The sequence below is a fragment of the Salvelinus alpinus genome, chromosome 26, assembly GCF_045679555.1.
Source record: "Salvelinus alpinus chromosome 26, SLU_Salpinus.1, whole genome shotgun sequence".
In the NCBI taxonomy this organism is placed as follows: domain Eukaryota; kingdom Metazoa; phylum Chordata; class Actinopteri; order Salmoniformes; family Salmonidae; genus Salvelinus; species Salvelinus alpinus.
The window spans coordinates 32,976,707-33,004,351 of NC_092111.1; the positions used below are offsets into that span (position 1 = coordinate 32,976,707).

Genomic DNA, 27,645 nt, shown 5'->3' on the forward strand with positions numbered 1-27,645 from the left:
TATATGAACATCTATAGGATTTACTTCTATATGAACACCTATAGGATTTAGTTCTATATGAACACCTATAGGATTTAGTTCTATATGAACACCTATAGGATTTAGTTCTATATTAACACCTATAGGATTTAACACCTATAGGATTTAGTTCTATATGAACACCTATAGGATTTAGTTCTATATTAACACCTATAGGATTAAGTTCTATATTAACACCTATAGGATTTAGTTCTATATGAACACCTATAGGATATAGTTCTATATTAACACCTATAGGATTTAGTTCTATATGAACACCTATAGGATTTAGTTCTATATTAACACCTATAGGATTTAGTTCTATATTAACACCTATAGGATTTAGTTCTATATTAACATCTATAGGATTTAGTTCTATATGAATACCTATAGGATTTAGTTCTATATGAATACCTATAGGATTTAGTTCTATATTAACACCTATAGGATTTAGTTCTATATGAACATCTATAGGATTTACTTCTATATGAACACCTATAGGATTTAGTTCTATATGAACACCTATAGGATTTAGTTCTATATTAACACCTATAGGATTTAGTTCTATATTAACACCTATAGGATTTAGTTCTATATGAACACCTATAGGATTTAGTTCTATATTAACATCTATAGGATTTAGTTCTATATGAACACCTATAGGATTTAGTTCTATATTAACACCTATAGGATTTAGTTCTATATGAACACCTATAGGATCTAGTTCTATATTAACACCTATAGGATTTAGTTCTATATGAACACCTATAGGATTTAGTTCTATATTAACACCTATAGGATTTACTTCTATATGAACACCTATAGGATTTAGTTCTATATTAACACCTATAGGATTTAGTTCTATATTAACACCTATAGGATTTAGTTCTATATGAACACCTATAGGATTTAGTTCTATATTAACACCTATAGGATTTAGTTCTATATTAACACCTATAGGATTTAGTTCTATATGAACACCTATAGGATATAGTTCTATATTAACACCTATAGGATTTAGTTCTATATGAACACCTATAGGATTTAGTTCTATATTAACACCTATAGGATATAGTTCTATATTAACACCTATAGGATTTACTTCTATATTAACACCTATAGGATTTAGTTCTATATGAACACCTATAGGCCTTAGTTCAGTGGGCTGACACAATTCTGATACATTGAAGACCTAGTTCAATAGTAAGCTGTAAACTTGCATCCACATTGTCTAATTTACGCAATACGATGGATATATAACATTTTTGCAACAACAACAAAACATTTTCATACTCATCTATGAATAAAAAATCTGAGAACAGTAATATTTTACACACACTTGAAGATACCATTAACAATTCTTTCTGATAAAAAAAACACTAATTCTATGGACATATATAGCATTTTGGAAATAAACACTTCATACAAAAATGCCCTCATCAATCTATACAAAATACCCCATGATGACAAAGCGAAAGCAGATTTTTAGAATGTTTTTGCACCTTTATAAAAAAAGCAAAACTGAAATACCTTATTTACATAAGTATTCAGACCCTTTGCTATGAGACTTGAAATTGAGGTCAGGCGCATCCTGTTTCCATTTCTACAACTTGATTGGAGTCCATCTGTGGTAAATTCAATTGATTGGACATGATTTGGAAAGCCACGCACCTGTTTACATAAGCTCCCACAGTTGACAGCGCATGTCAGAGCAAAAACCAAGACATGAGGTCGAAGGAATTGTCTGTAGAGATCTGAGACAGGATCGTGTCGAGTCACAGATCTGGGGAAGGGTACCAAAACATTTCTGCAGCATTGAAGGTCCCCAAGAACACAGTGGCCTCCATCATTCTTAAATGGAAAGAGTTTGGAACCACCAAGAGTCTTCCTGGAGCTGGCCGCCCTGCCAAACCTAGCAATCGGGGGAGAAGGGCCTTGGTCAGGGAGGTGACCAAGAACCCGATGGTCACTGACAGCGCTCCAGAGTTCCTCTGTGGAGATGGGAGAATCTTCCAGAAGGACAACCATCTCTGTAGCACTCCACCAATCAGGCCTTTACGGTAGAGTGACCAGACGGAAGCCACTCCTCAGTAAAAGGTACATGACAGCCCACTTGGAGTTTGCCAAAAGGCACCTAAAGGACTCTCAGACCATGAGAAATAAGATTCTCTGGTCTGATGAAACCAAATTTGAACTCTTTGGCCTGAATGCCAAGCGTCACGTCTGGAGGAAACCTGGCACCATCCCTATGATGAAGCATGCTTGTGGCAGCAACAGGCTGTGGGGATGTTTTTCAGCGGCAGGGACTGGGAGACTAGTCAGGATCGAGGGAAAGATGAACGTAGCAAAGTACAGAGAGATCTTTGATGAAAACATGCTCCAGAGCGTTCAGGACCTCAGACTGGGGTGAAGGTTCACCTTCCAACAGGACAATGACTCTAAGCACACAGCCAAGACAACACAGGACAGCCAAGACAACGCAGGAGTGGCTTTGGGACAAATCTCAGAATGTCCTTGAGTGGCCCAGCCAAAGCCCGTACTTGAACCTGATCGAACATCTCTGGAGAGACCTGAAAATACCTGTGCAGCGACGCTCCCCATCCAACCTGACAGAGCTTGAGAGGATCTGCAGAGAAGAATGGTACAAGCTCCCCAAATACAGGTGTGCCAAGCTTATAGTGTCATACCCAAGAAGACTTGAGGCTGAAAATTGTGAGATTATGTTATAGTGCTTGAAAGCTTATATTATATTCTTTGTATTGCATTAGAATGGTTGTTTTATTCGACAGAATAGAATCTGTTTGACTATTGTGTGTTCAGTGTTCCACTGAGGATGGGCCTCTATGAGATAGCACTGACAAAGGAGATTTACGATGTCTTTGGCCAATAAAGCCTAAAGAGCATTCCAGATAGTGAGGTAATGTTTTTGTACTATGAAGTACCAGGAATGAGATTAAAACCTCGTCTAAGAGACCAAACTGAACGATAATTTATAGCTAATGCTATCTGGCTATGGGATACTCCTTTCTCAAGTAAAAGGCCCTTTGTGAAGAGTTCTGTGGTTCGTCATGTAAGTTGAGAGGGGTGTATCTTGACTATAAAAGATCTTTGTATTCGACTGTAGGGACTCTCAGAATTCATTATAGACACTGAATTGATCTGAGAGTCAAAGGGCTATGGTGAAGCTCATATAATTAAAGATGAAGTTTAAGTATAACTCTGACTGGTGTGTGGTTTGTAACTCTCCTCATTTAGTAATACAGGAAATTGCTATGACACACTGCCAAAGGTGCTTCAACAAAGTACTGAGTAAAGGGTCTGAATACTTATTGAATGTGATATTTCAGTTTTTTATTTGTAATACATTTGCAAACATATCTAAAAAACTATTTTTGCTTTGTTATTATGGGGTATTGTGTGTAGATTGATAAGAGAAAAAACATGTAAAGAGAAGTTGCCCCTGGCATGGTGGATTCAAATTGCTCTGTTTAGGAGAAGTGTAGGCTACAGCAAACAATTTCAAATAATTGCCTATTGTTCTGTTCGACTTCAAATGTCGCTGGAGAAATGCAGTCAGTCTTGTGTGGGTAGTTTGGGGTTGGAAAGGGATTGAGCGCCCTTGGCGACATACAGGTAATGGGGAACAAAGACTGCATGTGAAAGGCTTTCACAGGAACGGTACAGTAGGCATTTACCCCCCTTTGCGCACAACTGCTTAACCCAGTGGTTCCCAACCAGGGGTACTAGGAAACAGGGGGTACTTCAGAAGACTCATGAGACCATACTGGTAAAATGCACATGAGGGGGTACTTCAGTGGTACTCTGGGCAGAGCAAAACTCTGTGGGTGGTACAGAAAGCGGAAAAGGTTGGGAACCACTGGCTTAAGCTGTCTGAATTTTATCCCACAGAGAGCGCCGCGTCTAACGCAGTGATACAGGATGTGGAGAGCGTCATCCTCCACCTTCATCCCTTAGAAACTTGACTCAAACAGGACAACAAAATCATTTTTGTCGGAGTGTACCTTCAAGAAGTATTGTGTTTAAAATTCAGTGAGCATACATTTTAATGCAGTGCCCACTAAAGCCAAAGTCACAATTAGGCTGCCCATACTGTATGAGGGAATGGGGGAATAATCGCCTTGAAGATGCTAGGTGGCAGTGTTTATTTAACAAGGCTAGCCCCATTACCTGCTGCTGAGAGGTCCATAACATGCATTGGTTTATGTCTCTGACACTTGTGTGACATTCGACATTCTCTTCTGCTCTCATATTTTAGATCATTTATGAATTTACAAACCTGCATGACTGCGCTTCTGTAAAGGAATCCCTTGATTGCTTATCTTGTGATTCAACATATTCAATATACACCATTTTAAAATGTATATGCTATGTTTATATAGCCTACATAATATAGAGTAAGCAATCATTTTAGCCATAGGCTACCATAGTCATGTTAAGTTATTTTAAGTCCATGCAGACGTACAGGAGGTTGGTGGCACCTTAATTGGGTGGACGGGCTCTTGGTAATGTCTGGAGCTGAGTGAGTGGAATGGTATGAAAAACATTGAACACATGGTTTCCATGGTTTCCATGTGTTTGATGCCATTCCATTTGCTCCGTTCCAGCCATTATTATGAGCCGTCCTTCCCTTAGCAGCCTCCTGTGATGCTGAGGCTATGTTATACATGCATGCAACCCGGACAAAAGGGTAGATGTAACATAGTAAAAGTAAATCCGGGACACTCCAATTAGTACGATACACTACATTTCGTATGGTATGTATTAATTTGTGGATGTCCATCATCCATTTCGTATGATATATTACCAATTACAATTTGTATGATACGTTACGAATTTGTACAATATCTTACGAATTGCAGTTCGTACAATATGTTACGAATTTGCAAAACATATGATATGGTCCCGTGTGGCTCAGTTGGTAGAGCATGGCGCTTGCAACGCCAGGGTTGTGGGTTCATTCCCCACGGGGGGACCAGGATGAATATGTATGAACTTTCCAATTTGTAAGTCGCTCTGGATAAGAGCGTCTGCTAAATGACGTAAATGTTGCTAGGTGGCTAATATTGGTTAGGTGGCTAATGTTATCTAGGCTAGGTGTTAGGGGTTAAGGTTAGGGTTAGGAATTAGGTTAAAATGTTAGGGTTAAGGTTAGCTAACATGCTAAGTAGTTACAAAGTAGTAAATAACTGCAAAGTTGCTAATTAGCTAAAATTGTCCGTGATGAAATTCAAGAACAAGCAACTTTTGGGTTGCTAGACGTTCGCCTACCCATCCACCCCAGCCAACCACCCTACTTCTTTGCCTTAAGTTTATCTTCAGTCTTATGTAACCATACTAAAAATAACATATCATACTAATTTCAGTGACCTGGATTTATGTTTATTATGTTGCGTCTGCTCTATGAGATCAGGGTGGTTTTAAGATGTAGGCTAGCCCATAGAGCCATTGCGAAAATACACTATATACAGAAAAGTATGTGGACACCTCATCAAATGAGTGGATTCGGCTATTTCATCCACACCCGTTGCTGACAGGTGTATAAAATCGAGCAACGAGCCATGCAAATCTCCATAGACAAACATTGGCAGTAGAATGGCCTTACTGAAGAGCTCAGTGACTTTCAACGTGGCACCGTCATAAGATGCCACCTTTCCAACACGTCAGTTTGTGAAATGTTTGCCCTGCTGGTGCTGCCCCGGTCAACTCTAAGTGCTGTAATTGTCAAGTCAAAATGTCTAGGAGCAACAATGGCTTAGCAGCGAAGTGGTAGGCCACACAAGCTCACAGAATGGGACCGCTGAGTGCTGAAGTTCGAAAAAAAGTCTCCTCAGTTGCAACACTCACTACCGAGTTCCAAACTGCCTCTGGAAGCAACTTCAGCACAAGAACTGTTCGTCAGGAGCAGCCGCACACAAGCCTAAGATCACCATGCGCAATGCCAAGCGTCGGCTGGAGTGATGTAAAGCCTGCCGCCATTGGACTCTGGAGCAGTGGAAATGCGTTCTCTGGAGTGATGACTCACGCTTCACCATCTGGCAGTCCGACGGACGTATCTGGGTTTGGATGATGGCAGGAGAACGCTACCAGCCCCAATGTATACTGCCAACTGTAAAGTTTGGTTTTGGTGGAGGAGGAATAAAGGTCTGGGGCTGTTTTTCATAGTTCGGGCTAGACCCCTTAGTTCCAGTGAAGGGAAATATTAACAATATAGCACACAAGGACATTCTACACGATACTGTTCTTTGGGGAAGGCCCTTTCCTGTTTCAGCATGACAATGCCCCTGTGCACAAAGCAAGGTCCATACAGAAATAGTTTGTTGAGATTGGTGTGGAAGAACTTGGCTGGCCTGCACAGCGCCCTGACCTCAACCCAATTGAACACCTTCGGGATGAATTGCAACGCCGACTGCGAGCCAGGCCTAATCACCCAACATCAGTGCCAAACCTCACTAATGCGCTTGTGGCTGAATTGATACAAGTCCCTGCAGCAATGTTCCAACATCTAGTGGAAAGCTTTCCCAGAAGAGTGGAGGCTGCCGTAGTAGCAAAAGGGGGACCAACTTCATATCAATGCTCGTGATTTTGGAATGAGCGACCAGGTGTCCACATACTTTTGGTCATGTACTGTATCAGGCTACACTTGACAACCCTTCTTGCATGTTTGAAACCCTGTCTCTCTGCTAAACAGAAAGCCCATTAAATCAACTCTGCCTGTCAGGCGGCTGATGCTTACACAAGAGCTTGCTCCATCCATCCATCCCTCCTCTGAGTCCCCCACCCTCCCTCTCGCTCTCTGTCTTCCTTTTTCCGCATTTCTTTTGCTGCTCCCACTCGTGCGCGCTCTGAGTAGCAGCAGACAGCGCTAAATAAGTGAAGCCTTTTCAGAGGCAATAAGGCAGCCGCAGCAGGAGCATCGTCCGCAGCTAGCACACACACTGACAGTCGCGCGGACTGTTAGAACGCCGACGCTGTCTGGTCTCGCGCACTCTGGACGCGCTGCAATCAAGATTGCTTTGAATATTCTCTATTTAAGATTACTTTGAATATTCTCTATTTAGGCTCTTCAGAACAATTTCCGTATTCTCTTCGACCTTAATAGGTTATATATTGTAGTGCGCTGGCACGGATGTTCTATTAGGCTACTCTGCTGTCTCTTGATGGTGAAAATACTCGGGAGGTGAATTTGTATCCAACTGTCAACGAGAGTGGATGACTCTGGTCGACCTCTGTCATCTTGAAGTTGTCTTATTTGGGCTTTTTGAGCATCCTACGGACTGTGAATTGTGATGTTCTTGTGCCATTGTCGCGCTGCTTCACCAGGTTGAGAGGATAGTGTTTGAGTTGGAGAGATTTTAACGCGGAAACCTTGTGCATCACGGAGACCAGGAGGAGAGAACCGTCAGCGCCAATAACACCTGCAACAGAACGCGTCTCCGTTTCTTCCATATATGGTGCAACACCAAAACTGGAACCTTGGAATAATCCTACAGAAAACCTGTCATCGAGAATAAATCTGTTTTAAATTCGCTGTGATAGGCTACAATCGCGTTGAGGTTGCTCGCTGCTGTTGAACCCCCTACCTAGGCTACGGTTGCTGTTTTACTGTTTGGACCATTTTAATAGGCTACTATATTCTCCTCTTGGCTCGGACGACCCGGAATTTGCGATGCTTGAGCAGTGAGAGCTGGGTGGATCTTATTTGGTCGTCCTGCACGCCACAGTAGCATGGCCCCGTCGCGAAGGCACTGCGGATGGGAGATGACGCCTCTGTCGGGATGCCTGCTCCTGTCCATCTTGGCGTTTCAACCTGTGCTAGCCAAGGTCTGCAATGACTATACGAGGCACGGTCAGGACAACAGCTGGTTCTCGGGGGATGATGAGAAGTTGCCCATCATGGTGCTCATGCCGATGAACGAGTCGGCGCTGATGAGCAGCATTAGTCAGGGCATCGAGCCTGCTGTCCAACTGGCCATCCAGCATATACGAGAGTCACAGAAGTACAAGTTTTCACTCATCACCAAAATCTACGACACCGAGGTAAACTCATTCACCCACTCTGTCCCATGTCCTTGGTAGCATAGGCTACATGTGCATTCGCTTTGGGCTTCAGGGCCAGATAAAACGTTTCAGATCGCTTTGATTGTTCGCGCGCGTGTGTGTCTGTGTGTGTGTGTTTAAGGGGGTGTAGCCTACACTGCCCGGCAGGCAGCGCTCACAGGCAGCGCTTCCACTTGGAAATGGTTGGTAGGCCTACATCTGCGCATTGTTCCACAACTTGTTTTTTATTTTTGTATAATGCCTGGAGATTGTCTGCTGTTGCATTATTTTACGCCTGCAACGTTAGGTTACTGTTGCATTAACACAGGAGCATACACTATCGGATGTTGTCATTACATTTTGTTGTCTTTAAATGTTGACACATTTTGTCATCATCAATTCATGAGCAAAAGGGCCGTTTTAGCTTAATTTGCGGTGGTTGTAGTAGGTGCCGCGCGCGTGCAACAAGTTCGTGATCAAATAACAATATTCCATACCTATTCCATAATCTCTGCTTTTTTTATTTAACCTTTATTTAACTAGGCAAGTCAATTAATTAAGAACAAATTCTTATTTACAATGATGGCATACCGCGGGACTCCCAATCACGGCCGGTTGTGATACAACCTGGAATCGAACCAGCCACTCGGTAGACCAATGTGATTTTAAACCTAACCCTAATATTAACCGTAACCGTAACCACACTGCTACCCTTATGCCTAACCCTAACCATTAGGCTATAGCCAATTTTGACTTTGTGGCTGTGGTAACTAGCGGAAACCAGTCATTATTATAGCAGTGATGCAGGATGTAATTGTTGTCACAATTAGGGAACGGGGGATACCTAGTCAGTTGTACAACTGAATGCCTTCAACTGAAATGTGTCTTCCGTATTTAACCCAACCCCTCTGAATCAGAGAGGTGCCGGGGGCTGCCTTAATTGATCAGGGGCAGAACGACAGATTTTTACCTTGTCAGCTCAGTACAGGCAGTGGTGGAAAAAGTACCCAATTGTCATACTTGAGTAAAAGTATAGATACCTTAATAGAAAATGACTCAAGTGAAAGTCTCCCAGTAAAATTCTACTTGAGTAAAAGTATTTGGTTTCAAATATACTTTGGTTTGCTTCATATAAGGAATTTGAAATGATTTATACTCTTACTTTAGATACTTGACTGCACCATTTTCTTGTTTTTTTAAGTTTACGCATAGCCAGGGGCATGTTCCAACACTCATTTACAAGCTAAGCATGAGTTTAGTGAGTCCACTAGATCAGAGGCAGTAGGGATGACCAGGGATGTTCTGTTGATCCAGTGAATTAGACAATTTTCCTGTCTTGCTAAGCATTCAAAATGTAACGAGTACTTTTGGGTGTCAGGGAAATGTATGGAGTAAAAAGTACATAATTTTCTTCAGGAATGTAGTGAAGTAAAAGTAAAAGTTGTCAAAAGTAAAGTACAGATACCCCAAAATATGACTTAAGTAGTATTTTTACTGAAATACTTTACACCAATGATTTAGCTGATGGTTAAATTTGAAATAAATATTATGGCTATAATAACTGAACACGGTAGGTTATCACAAAACAGCTTGAACCAGTATCTGTGCAGTAGAAACCTCTCTAACGCCCCAAAAGCTCCTATTCAAACTCCCATTCACCAGCACTGCAAGCATTATAATGTCAAAATACGTTCGTTGATCACCAGATATGGAGTTTCTCTGAGCAACTATCTTCATTTACTCCTGTTACGGCCACTATATACTTCCAAGAAAGTTCTAAATAAAAATGTACTGTACAAGCAACCGAAAAAAATCCCCTTCAGCACCTCTAATGTATTGAGCTGTTTTAATGGGATTTCCACCACCATTTCTCACATAATTAATATCATACAAATTGTAATTTGTAACATATCTACAAAATAGATGATGGACATCCACAAATTAATACATACCATACGAAAAGTAACATATCATACCAAATGGAGTGTCTCGGATTTACGTACAGAATAATACAAAATACTCTGAGACCAGGTTGGGTGCATGGGCATGGCATACCAGTGATTGATTGAGGAGGAGAGAGAGGTGATATCGAGGATATTATATAAACATCACGTTACCTTGTCAACGTAGAAGCAGGTTGAAGGTCAGAGTCCAAAACTGCGGTGCTCACTCAAGCTGATTTAATTGTTGAGGTTTGCGGTGAATGGTCTCAGGTATCTTCATTGAGGAAACACGTTTGCAAAACGATCGATGTGACTGATTCCGTGATGAATGATGCAGTTAAAATTACCCAGGAGTTAATTTAAGTGTTGAAGAAACGTCATTACCTGTTTTAACTGATTTGTCAGTCTGCATTCTACAGCTGCCAGCATTTAGGTATTTATTGTACTATTTATTTACTGACTTATAAGACCCATGTCGGTGATAAACACTATAGTCATGTTGAAGTGTGGAGGAAGGCTGTCACAGAACACTAAAAATAGGTTGCGTGCTGACTCCCGAATTACACCCTGTTCCCTATGAAGCGCACTGCTTTTTCAAATGCATAAGGGCACAGGTGTTTCCGTGCCGCTGTGAAAAAAGTTCTAACAACAGTATAATCTGTCTGACAGCAGCAGGACAGTGATGAGTGGTCACGAATGGCATACAGCATGCAAGTCCTGGAATCCACCTCTGCCCATAGGATTAAATATACTACTGACATGTTTCCCCTGGTTGAAATATGTAAACAAGAGGTCAGTTGATCGGTCAGTTGGACATTCATTCTGGGGATGAATGAATGAATGAATGGCTGATTGATGAGTTTACTCCTATAGTGGCCAGTGTCCATTGAGTTCAAATGTAACGTTTTTGTATTCAGAATGTACTAATCAAGAATATAAGATTTTCATATATTTCTCAGGAAATAATAAGTAATACATATTGTCATGGATTTAACAGGCTAATGACTTATTTCCTATGAGTGAAAAAGTACCACAAACAAGACAAGGGAAGCATGTGTATTGGTGTTATCAACAGCTGTCAGGATGACGATTCTTGCCAAGGACAACCATTTACAAGCAGTTGGAAGCCTTTTCTTTCTCACAAATCCTGCCACCGCATTATATTCAACAGACTGTTCAAAAGTGCAATTTACTATCCATGGTCTGTCTACATAGTAATTATATATTTCTTAGAATAAAACACATGGAAAATAGAAGAACAAGTGAGCATCAGCATGAGACTGAATAAACAGTGTATCTAGTGTAATTTAATGCATGAGAGTATCACTGATTTTATTACTGTCTTTTCTTAATTCTATTCATCATAGATGGACACCTAGATCAAATCAAATCAAATGTATTTGTCACATACACATGGTTAGCAGATGTTAATGCGAGTGTAGCGTAATGCTTGTGCTTCTAGTTCCGACCATGCAGTAATATCTAACATGTAATATAACCTAACAATTTCACAACAACTACCTTATACACACAAGTGTAAAGGAATGAATACGAATATGTACATACAAATATATGAATGAGTGATGCTCGAACGGCATAGGCAAGATGCAGTAGATGGTATAGAGTACAGTATATACATATGAGATGAGTAATGTAGGCTATGAAAACATTATATAAAGTGGCATTGTTTAAAGTGGCTAGTGATACATTTATTATATCAAGATGGCAAGATGCAGTAGATGGTATAGAGTACAGTATATACATATGAGATTTTTTATTTTTTATTTATTTAACCTTTATTTAACCAGGTAGGCAAATTGAGAACACGTTCTCATTTACAATTGCGACCTGGCCAAGATAAAGCAAAGCAGTTCGACACATACAACAACACATAGTTACACATGGAGTAAAACAAACATATAGTCAATAATACAGTGAAAAAAAAATAAGTCTATATACAATGTGAGCAAGTGAGGTGAGATAAGGGAGGTGAAGGCAAACAAATATATGTATAAATAAATAAAAATATAAAAAGGCCATGGAGGCGAAGTGAGTACAACACAGCAAGTAAAATAAAAACTAAAAAACACTGGAATGGTTGGTTTGCAGTGGAAGAAAGTGCAAAGTAGAGACAGAAATAATGGGGTGCAAAGGAGCAAAATAAATTAATAAATAATACAGTAGGTAAAGAGGTAGTTGTTTGGGCTAAATTTTAGATGGGTTATGTACAGGTGCAGTAATCTATGAGCTGCTCTGACAGCTGGTGCTTAAAGCTAGTGAGGGAGATAGGTGTTTCCAGTTTCAGAGATTTTTGTAGTTCGTTCCAGTCATTGGCAGCTGAGAACTGGAAGGAGAGGCGTCCAAAGGAAGAATTGGTTTTGGGGGTGACTAGAGAGATATACCTGCTGGAGCGCGTGCTACAGGTAGGTGCTGCTATGGTGACCAGCGAGCTGAGATAAGGGGGGACTTTACCTAGCAGGGTCTTGTAGATGACCTGGAACCAGTGGGTTTGGCGACGAGTATGAAGCGAGGGCCAGCCAACGAGAGTGTACAGGTCGCAGTGGTGGGTAGTATATGGGGCTTTGGTGACAAAACGGATGGCACTGTGATAGACTGCATCCAATTTATTGAGTAGGGTTTTGGAGGCTATTTTGTAAATGACATCACCGAAGTCGAGGATTGGTAGGATGGTCAGTTTTACAAGGGTATGTTTGGCAGCATGAGTAAAGGATGCTTTGTTGCAGAATAGGAAGCCAATTCTAGATTTGACTTTGGATTGGAGATGTTTGATGTGGGTCTGGAAGGAGAGTTTCCAGTCTAACCAGACACCTAGGTATTTGTAGTTGTCCACATATTCTAAGTCAGAGCCGTCCAAAGTAGTGATGTTGGACAGGCGGGCAGGAGCAGGCAGCGATCGGTTGAAGAGCATGCATTTGGTTTTACTTGTATTTAAGAGCAGTTGGAGGCCACGGAAGGAGAGTTGTATGGCATTGAAGCTCGCCTGGAGGGTTGTTAACACAGTGTCAAAAGAAGGGCCAGAAGTATACAGAATAGTGTCGTCTGCGTAGAGGTGGATCAGAGAATCACCAGCAGCAAGAGCGACATCATTGATGTAAACAGAGAAGAGAGTCGGTCCAAGAATTGAACCCTGTGGCACCCCCATAGAGACTGCCAGAGGCCCGGACAACAGACCCTCTGATTTGACACACTGAACTCGATCAGAGAAGTAGTTGGTGAACCAGGCGAGGCAATCATTAGAGAAACCAAGGCTGTCGAGTCTGCCAATGAGGATGTGGTGATTGACAGAGTCAAAAGCCTTGGCCAGATCAATGAATACGGCTGCACAGTATTGTTTCCTATCGATGGCGGTTACGATATCGTTTATGACCTTGAGCGTGGCTGAGGTGCACCCATGACCAGCTCTGAAACCAGATTGCATAGCGGAGAAGGTGTGGTGTGATTCGAAATGGTCGGTAATCTGTTTGTTGACTTGGCTTTCGAAGACCTTAGAAAGGCAGGGTAGGATAGATATAGGTCTGTAGCAGTTAGGGTCAAGGGTGTCCCCCCCTTTGAAGAGGGGGATAACCGCAGCTGTTTTCCAATCTTTGGGGATCTCAGACGACACGAAAGAGAGGTTGAAGAGGCTAGTAATAGGGGTGGCAACAATTTCAGCAGATAATTTTAGAAAGAAAGGGTCCAGATTATCTAGCCCGGCTGATTTGTAAGGGTCCAGATTTTGCAGCTCATTTAGAACATCAGCTGACTGTATTTGGGAGAAAGAGAAATGGGGAAGGCTTGGGCGAGTAGCAGAGGGGAGGGCAGTGCTGTTGTCCGGGGTAGGGTTAGCCAGGTGGAAAGCATGGCCAGCCGTAGAAAAATGCTTATTGAAATTCTCAATTATAGTGGATTTGTCGGTGGTGACAGTGTTTCCTATCTTCAGAGCGGTTGGAAGCTGGGAGGAGGTGTTCTTATTCTCCATGGACTTTACGGTGTCCCAGAACTTTTTTGAATTTGTGTTGCAAGATGAGTAATGTAGGGTATGAAAACATTATATAAAGTGGCATTGTTTAAAGTGGCTAGTGATACATTTATTATATCAAGATGGCAAGATGCAGTAGATGGTATAGAGTACAGTATATACATATGAGATGAGTAATGTAGGGTATGAAAACATTATATAAAGTGGCACCTGTTAGGACGGTGGACACAGTTTAATGGTTATAATTCTTCCAAAAAGATGACTCCGCTGGCCTTGAAAGCTTTGAGATGCTAGCTTCAGTCATGGTTCTGGTCTGTTTACACTCATCATTTTGTTGAGTGGCGAAGGGAAGGGTGTGTTATGGAATACTATACATTACGGGTTCCTGATTATGTCATCTTCTCTGTCTCTCACACACAGATACTTCCATGCATGGGCGCGCATAAACTCACTCTCTCTCATGCACTCTCTCTCTGTCTGTCTCTCTGTCTCTGTGTTTTATGCACGCAGTAGGACTGTATGGTATGGTGTGGTGTGCTGCTGGGGCTGGATGCTGCTGGGGGATAGGGCTGGATGCTGCTGGGGATGGATGCTGCTGGGGATAGGGCTGGATGCTGCTGGGGATGGATGCTGCTGGGGATGGATGCTGCTGGGAATAGGTCTGGATGCTGCTGGGAATAGGGCTGGATGCTGCTGGGAATAGGGCTGGATGCTGCTGGGGCTGGATGCTGCTGGGAATAGGGCTGGATGCTGCTGGGAATAGGGCTGGATGCTGCTGGGAATAGGGCTGCATGCTGCTGGGAATAGGGCTGGATGCTGCTGGGAATAGGGCTGCATGCTGCTGGGAATAGGGCTGCATGCTGCTGGGAATAGGGCTGCATGCTGCTGGGAATAGGGCTGGATGCTGCTGGGAATAGGGCTGCATGCTGCTGGGAATAGGGCTGCATGCTGCTGGGAATAGGGCTGGATGCTGCTGGGAATAGGGCTGGATGCTGCTGGGAATAGGGCTGGATGCTGCTGGGAATAGGGCTGGATGCTGCTGGGAATAGGGCTGGATGCTGCTGGGGTTGGGCTGGATGCTGCTGGGAATAGGGCTGGATGCTGCTGAGGATAGGGCTGGATGCTGCTGGGAATAGGGCTGGATGCTGCTGGGAATAGGGCTGGATGCTGCTGGGAATAGGGCTGCATGCTGCTGGGAATAGGGCTGGATGCTGCTGGGAATAGGGCTGCATGCTGCTGGGAATAGGGCTGCATGCTGCTGGGAATAGGGCTGCATGCTGCTGGGAATAGGGCTGGATGCTGCTGGGAATAGGGCTGCATGCTGCTGGGAATAGGGCTGCATGCTGCTGGGAATAGGGCTGGATGCTGCTGGGAATAGGGCTGGATGCTGCTGGGAATAGGGCTGCATGCTTCTGGGAATAGGGCTGGATGCTGCTGGGAATAGGGCTGGATGCTGCTGGGAATAGGGCTGCATGCTCCTGGGGTTAGGGCTGGATGCTGCCTGGGCTGGATATGGAGATCATGTCCAAACTCCCCTAACACCTCTGAGTACAGCTAAGAGGTGCTGTCTGGCCGGTGGTGCAAAGTGTTAGCCGAGAGAATGAGGATGTAGCCAGTGGATTGAGGGTTTTCTGGTCTGAGTTGCTCAGCAGTCGGCAGCACCGCTGTGTGCTGAGCAGCCTTCTTCTAGTAGGAACACAGAGGCTTCATGTCTGAACCACAATACATCTCTTATGTTCCAAATGGCACCCTATTCCCTATTTAGTGCACTACGTTTGACCAGGGCACACAGTGCACTACTTTTGACCAGAGCCCTATGTAGAGAATAGGGTGCCATTTGGAACACAAGAGATGTACTGTGGTTCAGACATGGAGCTGTAGAGCCATGGTAATGCTGCTAGCTCATTGTCATAGGGACCATCATCAGACCCCTGGGTAAAAACTCGCTGTAGGGACAGAGGCAGGTATAGCTGCTATCTGCTGTTGTCTGTCTCTATGTGTTCACCGTGCATAACTGAGTATCCATGTTCATACTTAAATCTATATGTATTCACCGTGCATAACTGAGTATCCATGTTCATACTTAAATCTATATGTATTCACCGTGCATAACTGAGTATCCATGTTCATACTTAAATCTATATGTATTCACCGTGCATAACTGAGTATCCATGTTCATACTTAAATCTATATGTATTCACCGTGCATAACTGAGTATCCATGTACATAAATCTATATGTATTCATAACGTAAGCACAACTCAGTCTATGTACATACTTTTGTATACAGTATATAGTGTATGTGGACACCCCTTCAAATGAGTGGATTAGGCCATGTCCGCCTCACCCGTTTCTGACAGATATATAAAATCGAGCACACCGCCATGCAATCTCCAGAGACAAACATTGGCGGTAGAATGGCCTTACTGAAGAGCTCAGTGACTTTCAACGTTTACAGGTTAGCCAGGAAACCTTTTAGGAAGATTTGATTAATATGTGCCTCTCGTCTTACCCATCCAGCATTGTTTTCACCTGCAGTGTGAATGATCGCTATTGATTTGAAATCTATATCTTCTGGATTGGAACTGCGGGGTGAATGTGTGGTGACTTTCTAGGGGGTTGGGGGGGGGGTGGTTAGAGGCTTGGGATAACATCAGGAGAGGATGAAACAGGAGTGAGACGTCACAGATGGGGGAGACGCACGGAATCATAATCCATTCATTAGCCCCCCTCAGGAGGAATAAGGGGAGATGTGGGCCGTGACCCAAATGGTACCCTTCTCCCTACATAGTGCACCACTTTAGACTACAGTTCTGGTCAACAGTAATACATTATGTCAATCGTTATGTAGGGAATAGGGTGACGTTTGGGATGCGACCTGTGATTTTATACATCTCACTCCTCTCCCTCTTACAGCGATTCAACCCCTTGTGTTGTCATTCATGGGGATGTAAAAGATATTTCATCTTAAATGACTGAGTGACAAGGCAGCTGGTGTGTGTTGCTGCTCATTAGAAGCTCCCAGTCTTGGATAAATTTTTTTTAACTACCGTATCTGGCTTCCGGGTTAAGCGGGCAGGTGTTAAGAAGTATTTGATCCTGCTTGTGTAAACCAGATATTCATGTGTTTATTTTTGTAAGAAGCCATTGTAGTCATATGATACCACTGGCCTCATATAACCATGTACAGTAACATGACTTGTGTTTGAAAGATAATCCACAGTACAGCTATAGACTGGCCCTGTGCTTCTGAGAGGAACAAATGCTGTGTGATGTCACATTTCTACACACTTTGCAGGAGCCCCCATGGTGCAACAGTATGTGGCCTTGATATGTTCGACATATACAGTATATGTGCTTGGGGGTCTCTTTTTGTCACAATAAGTCCTTTTTTTTCAATTTCCAGGATATTGGGTTTAATTCAAATTATTTCATTTGTTAAGCACATTTCTTACAGAGGAATGAATTTCAAAGTTCTTAACAAATAAAATAAAAGCTGAGAGATTTCTAAATGATGAGAATTAAAATAGTAAAAGAATAGTAAGTGTTGTAGTGGCACTTCAAACCGCTCTGAGGTATCTAGAAATCTAGGAAACGTTTTCATTTTTGCTCTCTCACATTTTGTGGCTGTATTGTAATAGTCACACATTCACACTTTTCTAAAATCATCCTAAGAATCCTATGTCAGAATAATTTGTTAGGTAGGATAGAGAATCTTCGATGGTTCGATTTTGTACAGTTTGCCAGCACATCTAACATTCTCTCTTGTCTGAAACGATTTAAACCTGCAAATTCAAACCAGCTCTCTCCGACGCTCTTCTCGAAGGGGTCTCACATGTACATACCACATGCCATATATAATTTAAACATCTCTCGTCCATTAGCCGCTGTAGCCTTGACCCCTGAGAGGCCAACTCTTGTCATGAGAGAGGAAGGTAAGTAGGAAGAGATACTGGGGAGAAACTGCTGTGATTTGAGGCTGGCACTGTCTATGTCCCAAATGGCACACTATTCCCTACACAGTGCACTAGGGTGATTCCATACCAGGACAGCCCCCCAAATATTTTGGGCATCTCAGATTGTTCTGGCAATTCTCACATAGAAACGTAATTGGGAGTAAGGATGTTTAACATGCTTTTTACATTTGTATCATTTTAAAATGTATTTTTATCATGATGAAAGTGGCCATTTTAGGATCAGCACACCCACCCTGGGACACTTTATGAATACAGGTCCTGGAGGAGATCTCAAACAATAATAAGAGACAACCTATTCAAGAGGAATAAATTAGTTTCCTTTCAATTCTTATACTGAATGATAACTGCTGGGGCAATTCCATTTACTGATGTTAGAATCAGCAGCTTTCAATTGTATTTCCTCAATGAGGAATTCTGACTATTAAATCAAATGGTTCTGTACCAAGTCTTTTACTTGAATTATTATTTTTAAGTAGTGTATTAATGATCTATTACCAGTCTTTGTGTGGGGAAAACAATCCACATTAACCAATGGTCAATTAATAGGTTACAAACAGAATGATCATTTAATTACGATAGTGAATTATTGTAATGTTTGTTTATGTGTCAATTAATCCCATAATGGATGGGTTGCCAGTTGGCAATTTGACACTAAAATAAAATGTCATTAATTCATTCAAATAAAATGTAATTCATACAGAATACCCTAGTAGGCATTTCATTGGCTACTTCATATGGAGGACCAAAGTACTAAATATAAATAAATTAATATATAATTAATAAATAATATTTTTAAATGATTTAAGAATATGTGCTGCATTATTATGAAATATGTTTTTATAATGTCACTTATTGTTTTTTACATATTTAATTTCATAATAATAGTTGTATTTCCCAATGGCTTTTTTCCTTAGAACATTTATAATTTCATAATGGCGCCTTCTGAATTTCATGGCTTTTTTCTATTCATGGCATTTTTCATTTCATGGCCTTTTTCATTTCATGGCCACTAGTTCCATAATCGCCAGATATATGTCAATCAATGCAAGTGGGCAAGTACAGTCGTGGCCAAAAGGTTTGAGAATGACACAAATATTAATTTCCACAAAGTTTGCTGCTTCAGTGTCTTTAGATATTTTTGTCAGATGTTACTATGGAATACTGAAGTATAATTACAAGCATTTCATAAGTGTCAAAGGCTGGGGAGTTTCCTGGCCATGGACCCAAAATATCGATGTTTTGTTCCCCGAGCCACTTAGTTATCACTTTTGCCTTATGGCAAGGTGCTCCATCATGCTGGAAAAGGCATTTTTCATCACCAAACTGTTCCTGGATGGTTGGGAGAAGTTGCTCTCAGAGGATGTGTTGGTACCATTCTTTATTCATGGCTGTGTTCTTAGACAAAATTGTGAGTGAGCCCACTCCCTTGGCTGAGAAGCAACCCCACACATGAATGGTCTCAGGATGCTTTATTGTTGGCATGACACAGGACTGACGGTAGCGCTCACCTTGTCTTCTCCGGACAAGCTTTTTTCCGGATGCCCCAAACAATTGGAAAGGGGATTCATCAGAGAAAATGACTTTACCCCAGTCCTCAGCATTCCAATGTGTGTACCTTGGGCAGAATATCAGTCTGTGTCTGATGCCTTTCGTGGAGAGAAGTGGCTTCTTTGCTGCCCTTCTTGACACCAGACCATCCTCCAAAAGTATTCGCCTCACTGTGCGTGCAGATGGACTCACACCTGCCTGCTGCCATTCCTGAGCAAGCTCTGTGCTGGTGGTGCCCCGATCCCGCAGCTGAATCAACTTTAGGAGACGGTCCTGGCGCTTGCTGGACTTTCTTGGGCGCCCTGAAGCCTTCATCACAACAATTGAACCGCTCTCCTTGAAGTTCTTAATGATCCGATAAATGGTTGATTTAGGTGCAATCTTACTGGCAGCAATATCCTTGTCTGTGAAGCCCTTTTTGTGCAAAGCAATCATGACGGCACGTGTTTCCTTGCAGGTAACTATGATTGACAGAGGAAGAACAATGATTCCAAGCACCACCCTCCTTTTGAAGCTTCCAGTCTGTTATTCAAACACAATCAGCATGACAGAGTGATCTCCAGCCTTGTCCTCGTCAACACTCACACCTGTGTTAACGAGAGAATCACTGACATGATGTCAGCTGGTCCTTTTGTAGCAGGGCTGAAAGTGCAGTGGAAATGTTTTTGGGGATTCAGTTCATTTGCATGGCAAAGAGGGACTTTGAAATGAATTGCAATTCATCTGATCACTCTTCATAACATTCTGGAGTATATGCAAATTGCCATCCTACAAACTGAGGCAGCAGACTTTGTGAAAATTAATATTTGTGTCATTCTCAAAACTTTTGGCCACGACTGTAGGTCATTGGTCCAACGCTCTGATATAGGTTTGTGGTTTTCATCCGTTGTTGAACAGAGTATCTACATCCAAAATAGGGCAACACGAGATCGGCTTCAGCGATATCTTTGACTTTAGGCACTATGTTTTTTGTTATTATATATTTTTGAACAGTTACGGAGTTTAATGGCTGTGATAGGAGAAAACTGAGGATAGAGCAACAACATTGTAGTTACTCCACAATACTAACCTACATGACAGAGTAAAAAGAAGGAAACGTGTACAGAGTAAAAAATATTCCAAGACAGGGCCTCCCGAGTCACTACAGATCTGGGTTTGATCCCGGCCGTGACCGGGAGTCCTATAGGGCGGCGCACAATTGACCCAGCGTTGTCCGGTTTAGGGGATGGTTTGGCTGGGGGGGCTTTACTTGGCTCATCGTGCTCTAGTGACTCCTTGTGCCGGGACAGGTGCCTGCAAGCTGACTACGGTCGTCAGTTGAACAGTGTTTCCCCCGACACATTGGTGCAGCAGGCATCAAGGTTAAGCAGGCAGGTGTTAAGGAGTGCGGTTTGGCGCGTCATGTTTCGGAGGATGCATGACTTCACCACTCCTGAGCCCATTGGGGAGTTGCAGAGATGAGACAAGATTGAAATTGGGAGAAAAAGGGGGTAACCCCCCAAAGAAAAGTGTCCTAAACATGCATCCTGTTTGCAATAAGGCGCTAAATTAAAACTGCAAAAGATGTGGCAAAGAAATTTGCTTAATGTCCTGAATGCAAAGCATTATGTTTGGGGCTAATCCAACACAATACATCACTGTACACCACTCTTCATATTTTCAAGCATGGTGATGACTGCACCATGTTATGGGTATGCTTGTCATCGGCAAGGACTAGGCACAGGCAAAACGCTAGAGGAAAACCTGGTTCATTCTGCTTTCCAAAAGACACTGGAAGACAAATTCACCTTTCAGCAGGACAATAATCTAAAACACAAGGCCACTACTTTTGCCTTGCAATCTTGTTCAAGGGCTTTGAACCAATGACCTACTTGACCTTGCCCACTTGCATTGATTGACATATTGCGATTATGGAAAGAGTTGTCATGAAGTGAAAAAGGCCATGAAGTGAAAAAGGTCATGAAGTGAAAAAGGCCATGAAGTGAAAAAGGTCATGAAATCTAGAAATACATACTGTGATAAGGTGTCATAATGAAATGTTCTAATGAAAAAAGCCACTGTAATCGTACTATGTATGATTATTAAATTAAATATGATAACATTATTTTGAAAAGTGACAATGAAAAAAGATTTCATAATAATGCAGCACTTATTCTTGAATCATTTAAAAGTAAAATGGTATATTTCATGATGTATTAAAAAAAATCATTTATTTTTCATTGTGAGTATGTGGTATTTGATTATTTATTCATTTCTATATTCATTTATTTATAAATAAAAAAAATTGTACTTTGGTCCATAAATACACAGCTATTTTCTCCGGGTGGTTTTCCAAAAGATGAGCAGTTAAAACGTTTGTGTGTTTGTGTTTATGAAAGTGCAGCTTATAATTACAAACCTTTTACTGATTTTGCGTCCCAAATGTCACCCTAATGCCTATATACTGTAAGTGGAATTTAATTTAATTTTTATTTGTCCGTTATTTTACCAGGTAAGTTGACTGAGAACATGTTCTCATTTACAGCAACGACCTGGGGAATAGTTACAGGGGCTAGGAGGGGCATGAATGAGCCAATTGTAAACTGGGGATTATTAGGTGACCATGATGGTTTAAGGCCCGATTGGGAATTTAGCCAGGACACCGAGGTTAACCCCCCTACTCTTACGATAAGTGCCATGGGATCTTTAATGACCTCAGAGAGTCAGGACACCCGTTTAACGTCCCATCCGAAAGACGGCACCCTACACAGGACAGTGTCCTGTATAAATAATAATAAGGTGCCATTTCACATCACTACAACAGGTGATGTTTTGGGTCCAGTCCATTATAACAGGTGATGTTTAGGGTCCAGTCCATTATAACAGGTGATGTTTAGGGTCCAGTACATTATAACAGGTGATGTGTAGGGTCCAGTCCATTATAACAGGTGATGTTTAGGGTCCAGTACATTATAACAGGTGATGTGTAGGGTCCAGTCCATTATAACAGGTGATGTTTAGGGTCCAGTCCATTATAACAGGTGATGTTTAGGGTCCAGTACATTATAACAGGTGATGTGTAGGGTCCAGTCCATTATAAAAGGTGATGTTTAGGGTCCAGTCCATTATAACAGGTGATGTGTAGGGCCCAGTACATTATAACAGGTGATGTGTAGGGCCCAGTACATTATAACAGGTGATGTTTAGGGTCCAGTCCATTATAACAGGTGATGTGTAGGGCCCAGTACATTATAACAGGTGATGTTTAGGGTCCAGTCCATTATAACAGGTAATGTGTAGGGTCCAGTACATTATAACAGCTAATGTGTAGGGCCCAGTACATTACAACAAGTAATGTGTAGGGCCCAGTACATTACAACAGGTGATGTGTAGGGCCCAGTACATTACAACAAGTAATGTGTAGGGCCCAGTACATTACAACAGGTGATGTGTAGGGCCCAGTACATTACAACAAGTAATGTGTAGGGCCCAGTACATTACAACAGGTGACGTGTGTGACTACAGTATTTAGAATTGCCCTAGCAGTTTCTCCATAGGGCACATTGTATCTGTTTTGAGTTGATTGCATTTTCCCCCTCTCTTTTTGTTGTTGTTGTAGGTGAGTAATTGAGAAAATGAGATTGTTAGCGGTTATCTAGCAAGAGAGACTATACTGCTGTTATCAGCGTCCCTGGCCCCGGCTGGCCTGTTGTGTTGACCTAGTCAAAGGCTAATCGTGTGGACTGAAGGAAATGCTAAAATTGAGTTCAAATATTCTTTCTTCATCTTAAACGGCACTCTATCCCTACATAGGACACTGGTCAAAAGTAGTGCACTATATAGGGAATAAGGTGCCATTTGGGATGCACACTGTAAGAAAAGGCTCAGTTTGTTGTTGCTCCGGAATCGCTGTTGGCAATTTGCTGTTAAATAATGGGGAAAAAAACTAAAGCAGGGATATGTTTGAAAAGACCATATTGTCACTGGCTTTTTGATTTAAATTAATTTCACATCTTTATTTGTGCATGTTATTATTGGAACACTGTTGCTTGTATTGTATTGTTGGTATTGATGCGGTACAGTGGCATCTTCTGAGGCCATTGTCTGTGTCCCAAATGGCACCCTAATGGCACTATGTAGGCAATAGGGTGCAATTTGGGACATTGCCATTGTGTGTCTGTCTCTTATATTAGCCCACAAATGAGACCCACAGTCATTCTGAAAGGTGCCGGACCGAGCAGCTGGCTGTCATTAACATTAAACAAACATTTGCTTTCTGATTCGCTCATGGCTACCAGGGGCTATAGGGAGGATAACTTTTGAGGAATACACTTTAGAGTGGGGAAGGGATTGATAGATAGATAGATAGATAGATAGATAGATAGATAGATAGATAGATAGATAGGGGGGAGAGAGAGGTGGGAGAGGGGATAGAGAGAGAGTGGTGGGAAAAGGGGATACTGTAATTGGGGGGGGGAGTGGTGGGGAGAGGAGATAGATAGGGGGAGAGAGAGTGGGGGGGAGAGGGGATATATAGGGGGAGAGAGAGTGGGGGGGAGAGGGGATATATAGGGGGAGAGAGAGTGGTGGGGAGAGGGGATAGATATAGAAAGTGGTGGGGAGAGGGGAGAGATATAGAAAGTGGTGGGGAGAGGGGCTAAATAGAGAAAGTGGTGGGGAGAGGGGATATATGGGGAGAGAGAGTGGTGGGGAGAGGAGCTAAATAGAGAAAGTGGTGGGGAGAGAGGAGAGATAGGGGAGAGAGAGTGGTGGGGAGAGAGGATAGATGGGGGAGAGAGAGTGGTGGGGAGAGGGGATAGATGGGGGAGAGAGAGTGGTGGGGAGAGGATATAGATAGAGAAAGTGGTGGGGAGAGGGGAGAGATAGGGGAGAGAGAGTGGTGGGTAGAGAGGATAGATGGGGGAGAGAGAGTGGTGGGGAGAGGATATAGATAGAGAAAGTGGTGGGGAGAGAGGAGAGATAGGGGAGAGAGAGTGGTGGGGAGAGAGGAGAGATGGGGGAGAGAGAGTGGTGGGTAGAGAGGATAGATGGGGGAGAGAGAGTGGTGGGGAGAGGATATAGATAGAGAAAGTGGTGGGGAGAGAGGAGAGATAGGGGAGAGAGAGTGGTGGGGAGAGAGGAGAGATAGAGAAAGTGGTGGGGAGAGGGGAGAGATAGGGGAGAGAGAGTGGTGGGTAGAGAGGATAGATGGGAGAGAGAGAGTGGTGGGGAGAGGATATAGATAGAGAAAGTGGTGGGGAGAGAGGAGAGATAGGGGAGAGAGAGTGGTGGGGAGAGGATATAGATAGAGAAAGTGGTGGGGAGAGAGGAGAGATAGGGGAGAGAGAGTGGTGGGGAGAGGATATAGATAGAGAAAGTGGTGGGGAGAGAGGAGAGATAGGGGGAGAGAGAGTGGTGGGAAAAGGAGCTAAATAGAGAAAGTGGTGGGGAGAGGAGATATATGGGGAGAGAGGGTGGTGGGGAGAGGGGATAGATATAGAAAGTGGTGGGGAGAGAGGAGAGATGGGGGAGAGAGAGTGGTGGGGAGAGATGATAGATAGAGAGAGTGGTGGGGAGAGGGGAGAGATAGAGAAAGTGTTGGGGAGAGGGGAGAGATAGGGGAGAGAGAGTGGTGGGGAGAGAGGATAGATGGGGGAGAGAGAGTGGTGGGGAGAGGATATAGATAGAGAAAGTGGTGGGGAGAGAGGAGAGATAGGGGAGAGAGAGTGGTGGGGAGAGAGGATAGATGGGGGAGAGAGAGTGGTGGGGAGAGGATATAGATAAGGGGAAAGAGAGTGGTGTGGAGAGGAGATAGATAGAGAGAAAGTGGTGGGGAGAGGATATAGATGGGGAGAGAGAGTGGTGGGGAGAGGGGATAGATATGGGGAGAGGGAGTGGTGGGGAGAGGGGATAGATATGGGGAATGGGAGTGGTGGGGAGAGGAGATGTAGATAGGGGGAGAGAGAGTGGTGGGGAGAGGGGATAGATAGACAGAGTGGTGGGGAGAGGGGATAGATAGACAGAGAGAGCTGTTCGTTATGTGTAAATAATCCTTTCTACTGCGTTTTTTAAAAAGATATAACGTTAGCCATGGAGAACTGCAAATATTTTGCTACTGCTCTCAATAACATTGAGATGGGCGGGGTTGATGGTATCCAAAATGAAAATATAAAATATACAGACCACAAATTCCAATTGCCTATACTTAAACTGTTTAACATCATCATCAGCTCTGGCATATTCCCCAATATTTGGAACTAAGGACTGATCACCCCTATCCACAAAAGTAGAGACAAATCTGACCCCAATAACTACCGTGGGATATGCGTCAACAGCAACCTTGGGAAAATCCTCTGCATTATCATTAACAGCAGACTCTTACATTTCCTCAGCGAAAACAATGTACTGAGAAAATGTCAACTTGGCTTTTCACCAAATTACCGTACGGCAGACCACGTATTCACCCTGCACACCCTAACTGACAAACAAACAAACCAAAACAAAGGCAAAGTCTTCTCATGCTTTGTTGATTTCAAAAAATCTTTCGACTCAATTTGGCATGAGGGCCTGCTATACAAATTGATGGAAAGTGGTGTTGGGTGAAAAACATATGACATTATAAAATTGATGTACACAAACAAGTGTGCGGTTAAAATTGGCAAAAAGACAAACATTTCTTTCCACAGGACCAGGGGGTGAGACAGGGATGCAGCTTAAGCCCAGCCTCTTCAACATATATATCAACGAATTGGTGAGGGCACTAGAAAAGTCTGCCCTCACCCTACTAGAATCTGAAGTCAAATGTTTACTGTTTTCTGATGAGTTGGTGCGTCTGTCCCCAACAAAGGAGGGCCTACAGCAGCACCTAGATCTTCTGCACAGATTCTGTCAGACATGGGCCGTGACAGTAAATCTCAGTAAGACAAAAAATAATGGTGTTCCAAAAAAGGTCCAGTTGCCAGGACCACAAATTCAAATACCATCTAGACACTGTCGCCCTAAAGCACACAAACTATACATACCTCGGCCTAAACATCAGCGCCACAGGTAACTTTCACAAAGCTGTAAACGATCTGAGAGACAAGGCTAGAAGGGCCTTCAAGGCAGAGCTGGTCCTGGGGCTCTGTTCACAAACAGAACCCACAAAGCCCCAGGACAGCAACACAGTTAGACCCAACCAAATCATGAGCAAACAAAAAAGATAATTACTTACACATTGGAAAGAATTTACAAAAAAACAGCCAACTAGAATGCTATTTGGCCCAAAACAGAGAGTACACAGTGGCAGCATACCTGACCACTGGGACTGACCCAAAATTATGTAAATCTTTGACTAGTACAGACTCAGTGAGCATAGCCTTCCTATTGAGAAAGGCCGCCGTAGCCAGACCTGGCTCTCAAGAAACACTGTCCACAAAATGAGGTGGAAACTGAGCTGAGACAGACAGACAGACAGACAGACGGACGGACGGACGGACGGACGGACGGACAGACAGACAGACAGACAGACAGACAGACAGACAGACAGACAGACAGACAGACAGACAGACAGACAGACAGACAGACAGACAGACAGACAGACAGACAGACAGACAGACAGACAGACAGACAGACAGACAGACAGGTCTGTCTCAGGTTTCTGCACTGCTCTCCAAACTGCTTGCCTTGCTGTTATCGGCCTGGCTATGGCTTGTGATCGTGTGTTCCAAAAGCCTCCATCGATCGCTGCCCCAGCCATTTACGCAGGAAGTTAACACATTGAATGTTTACTCTGCTAAGCTGGTTTTAATGTAGAGGGACCAAACAGATCTTTTTTTCTCAGTTGTAGGCACAAAGTTAGAAAAGATACAACCCAGATTTCATCAAGGCCTATAATAGATACAGTGCCTTCGGAAAGTATTCAGACCCCTTGACTTTTTCCACATTTTGTTACGTTACAGCATTATTCAAAAATGTATTTATATATTTTTATGATCTCATAAATCTACACAAAATACCCCATAATGACATCACAATACCCCATAATGACAAAACAAAAACAAGTTTTTAGAAATGTTTGCTAATTTATTCAATATTAACATCTGAAATATCACATTTACATTAGTATTCAGACCCTTTACTCAGTACTTTGTTGAAGCACCTTT

General features: G+C 42.7%; 1 protein-coding gene across 1 annotated transcript in view; it reads left to right on the forward strand.

The window, feature by feature from the left end:
• The first annotated feature begins 6,868 nt into the window (after positions 1 to 6,868).
• The window catches only part of LOC139555211 (gamma-aminobutyric acid type B receptor subunit 2-like), a 434,218-nt gene continuing 413,441 nt past the window's right edge, over positions 6,869 to 27,645 (forward strand). Inside the window, exon 1 of the mRNA XM_071368821.1 lies at positions 6,869 to 8,076. Coding sequence (XP_071224922.1) covers positions 7,765 to 8,076 — 312 coding nt within the window. The 5' untranslated portion in view covers positions 6,869 to 7,764. The remainder of the gene's footprint in view (positions 8,077 to 27,645) is intronic.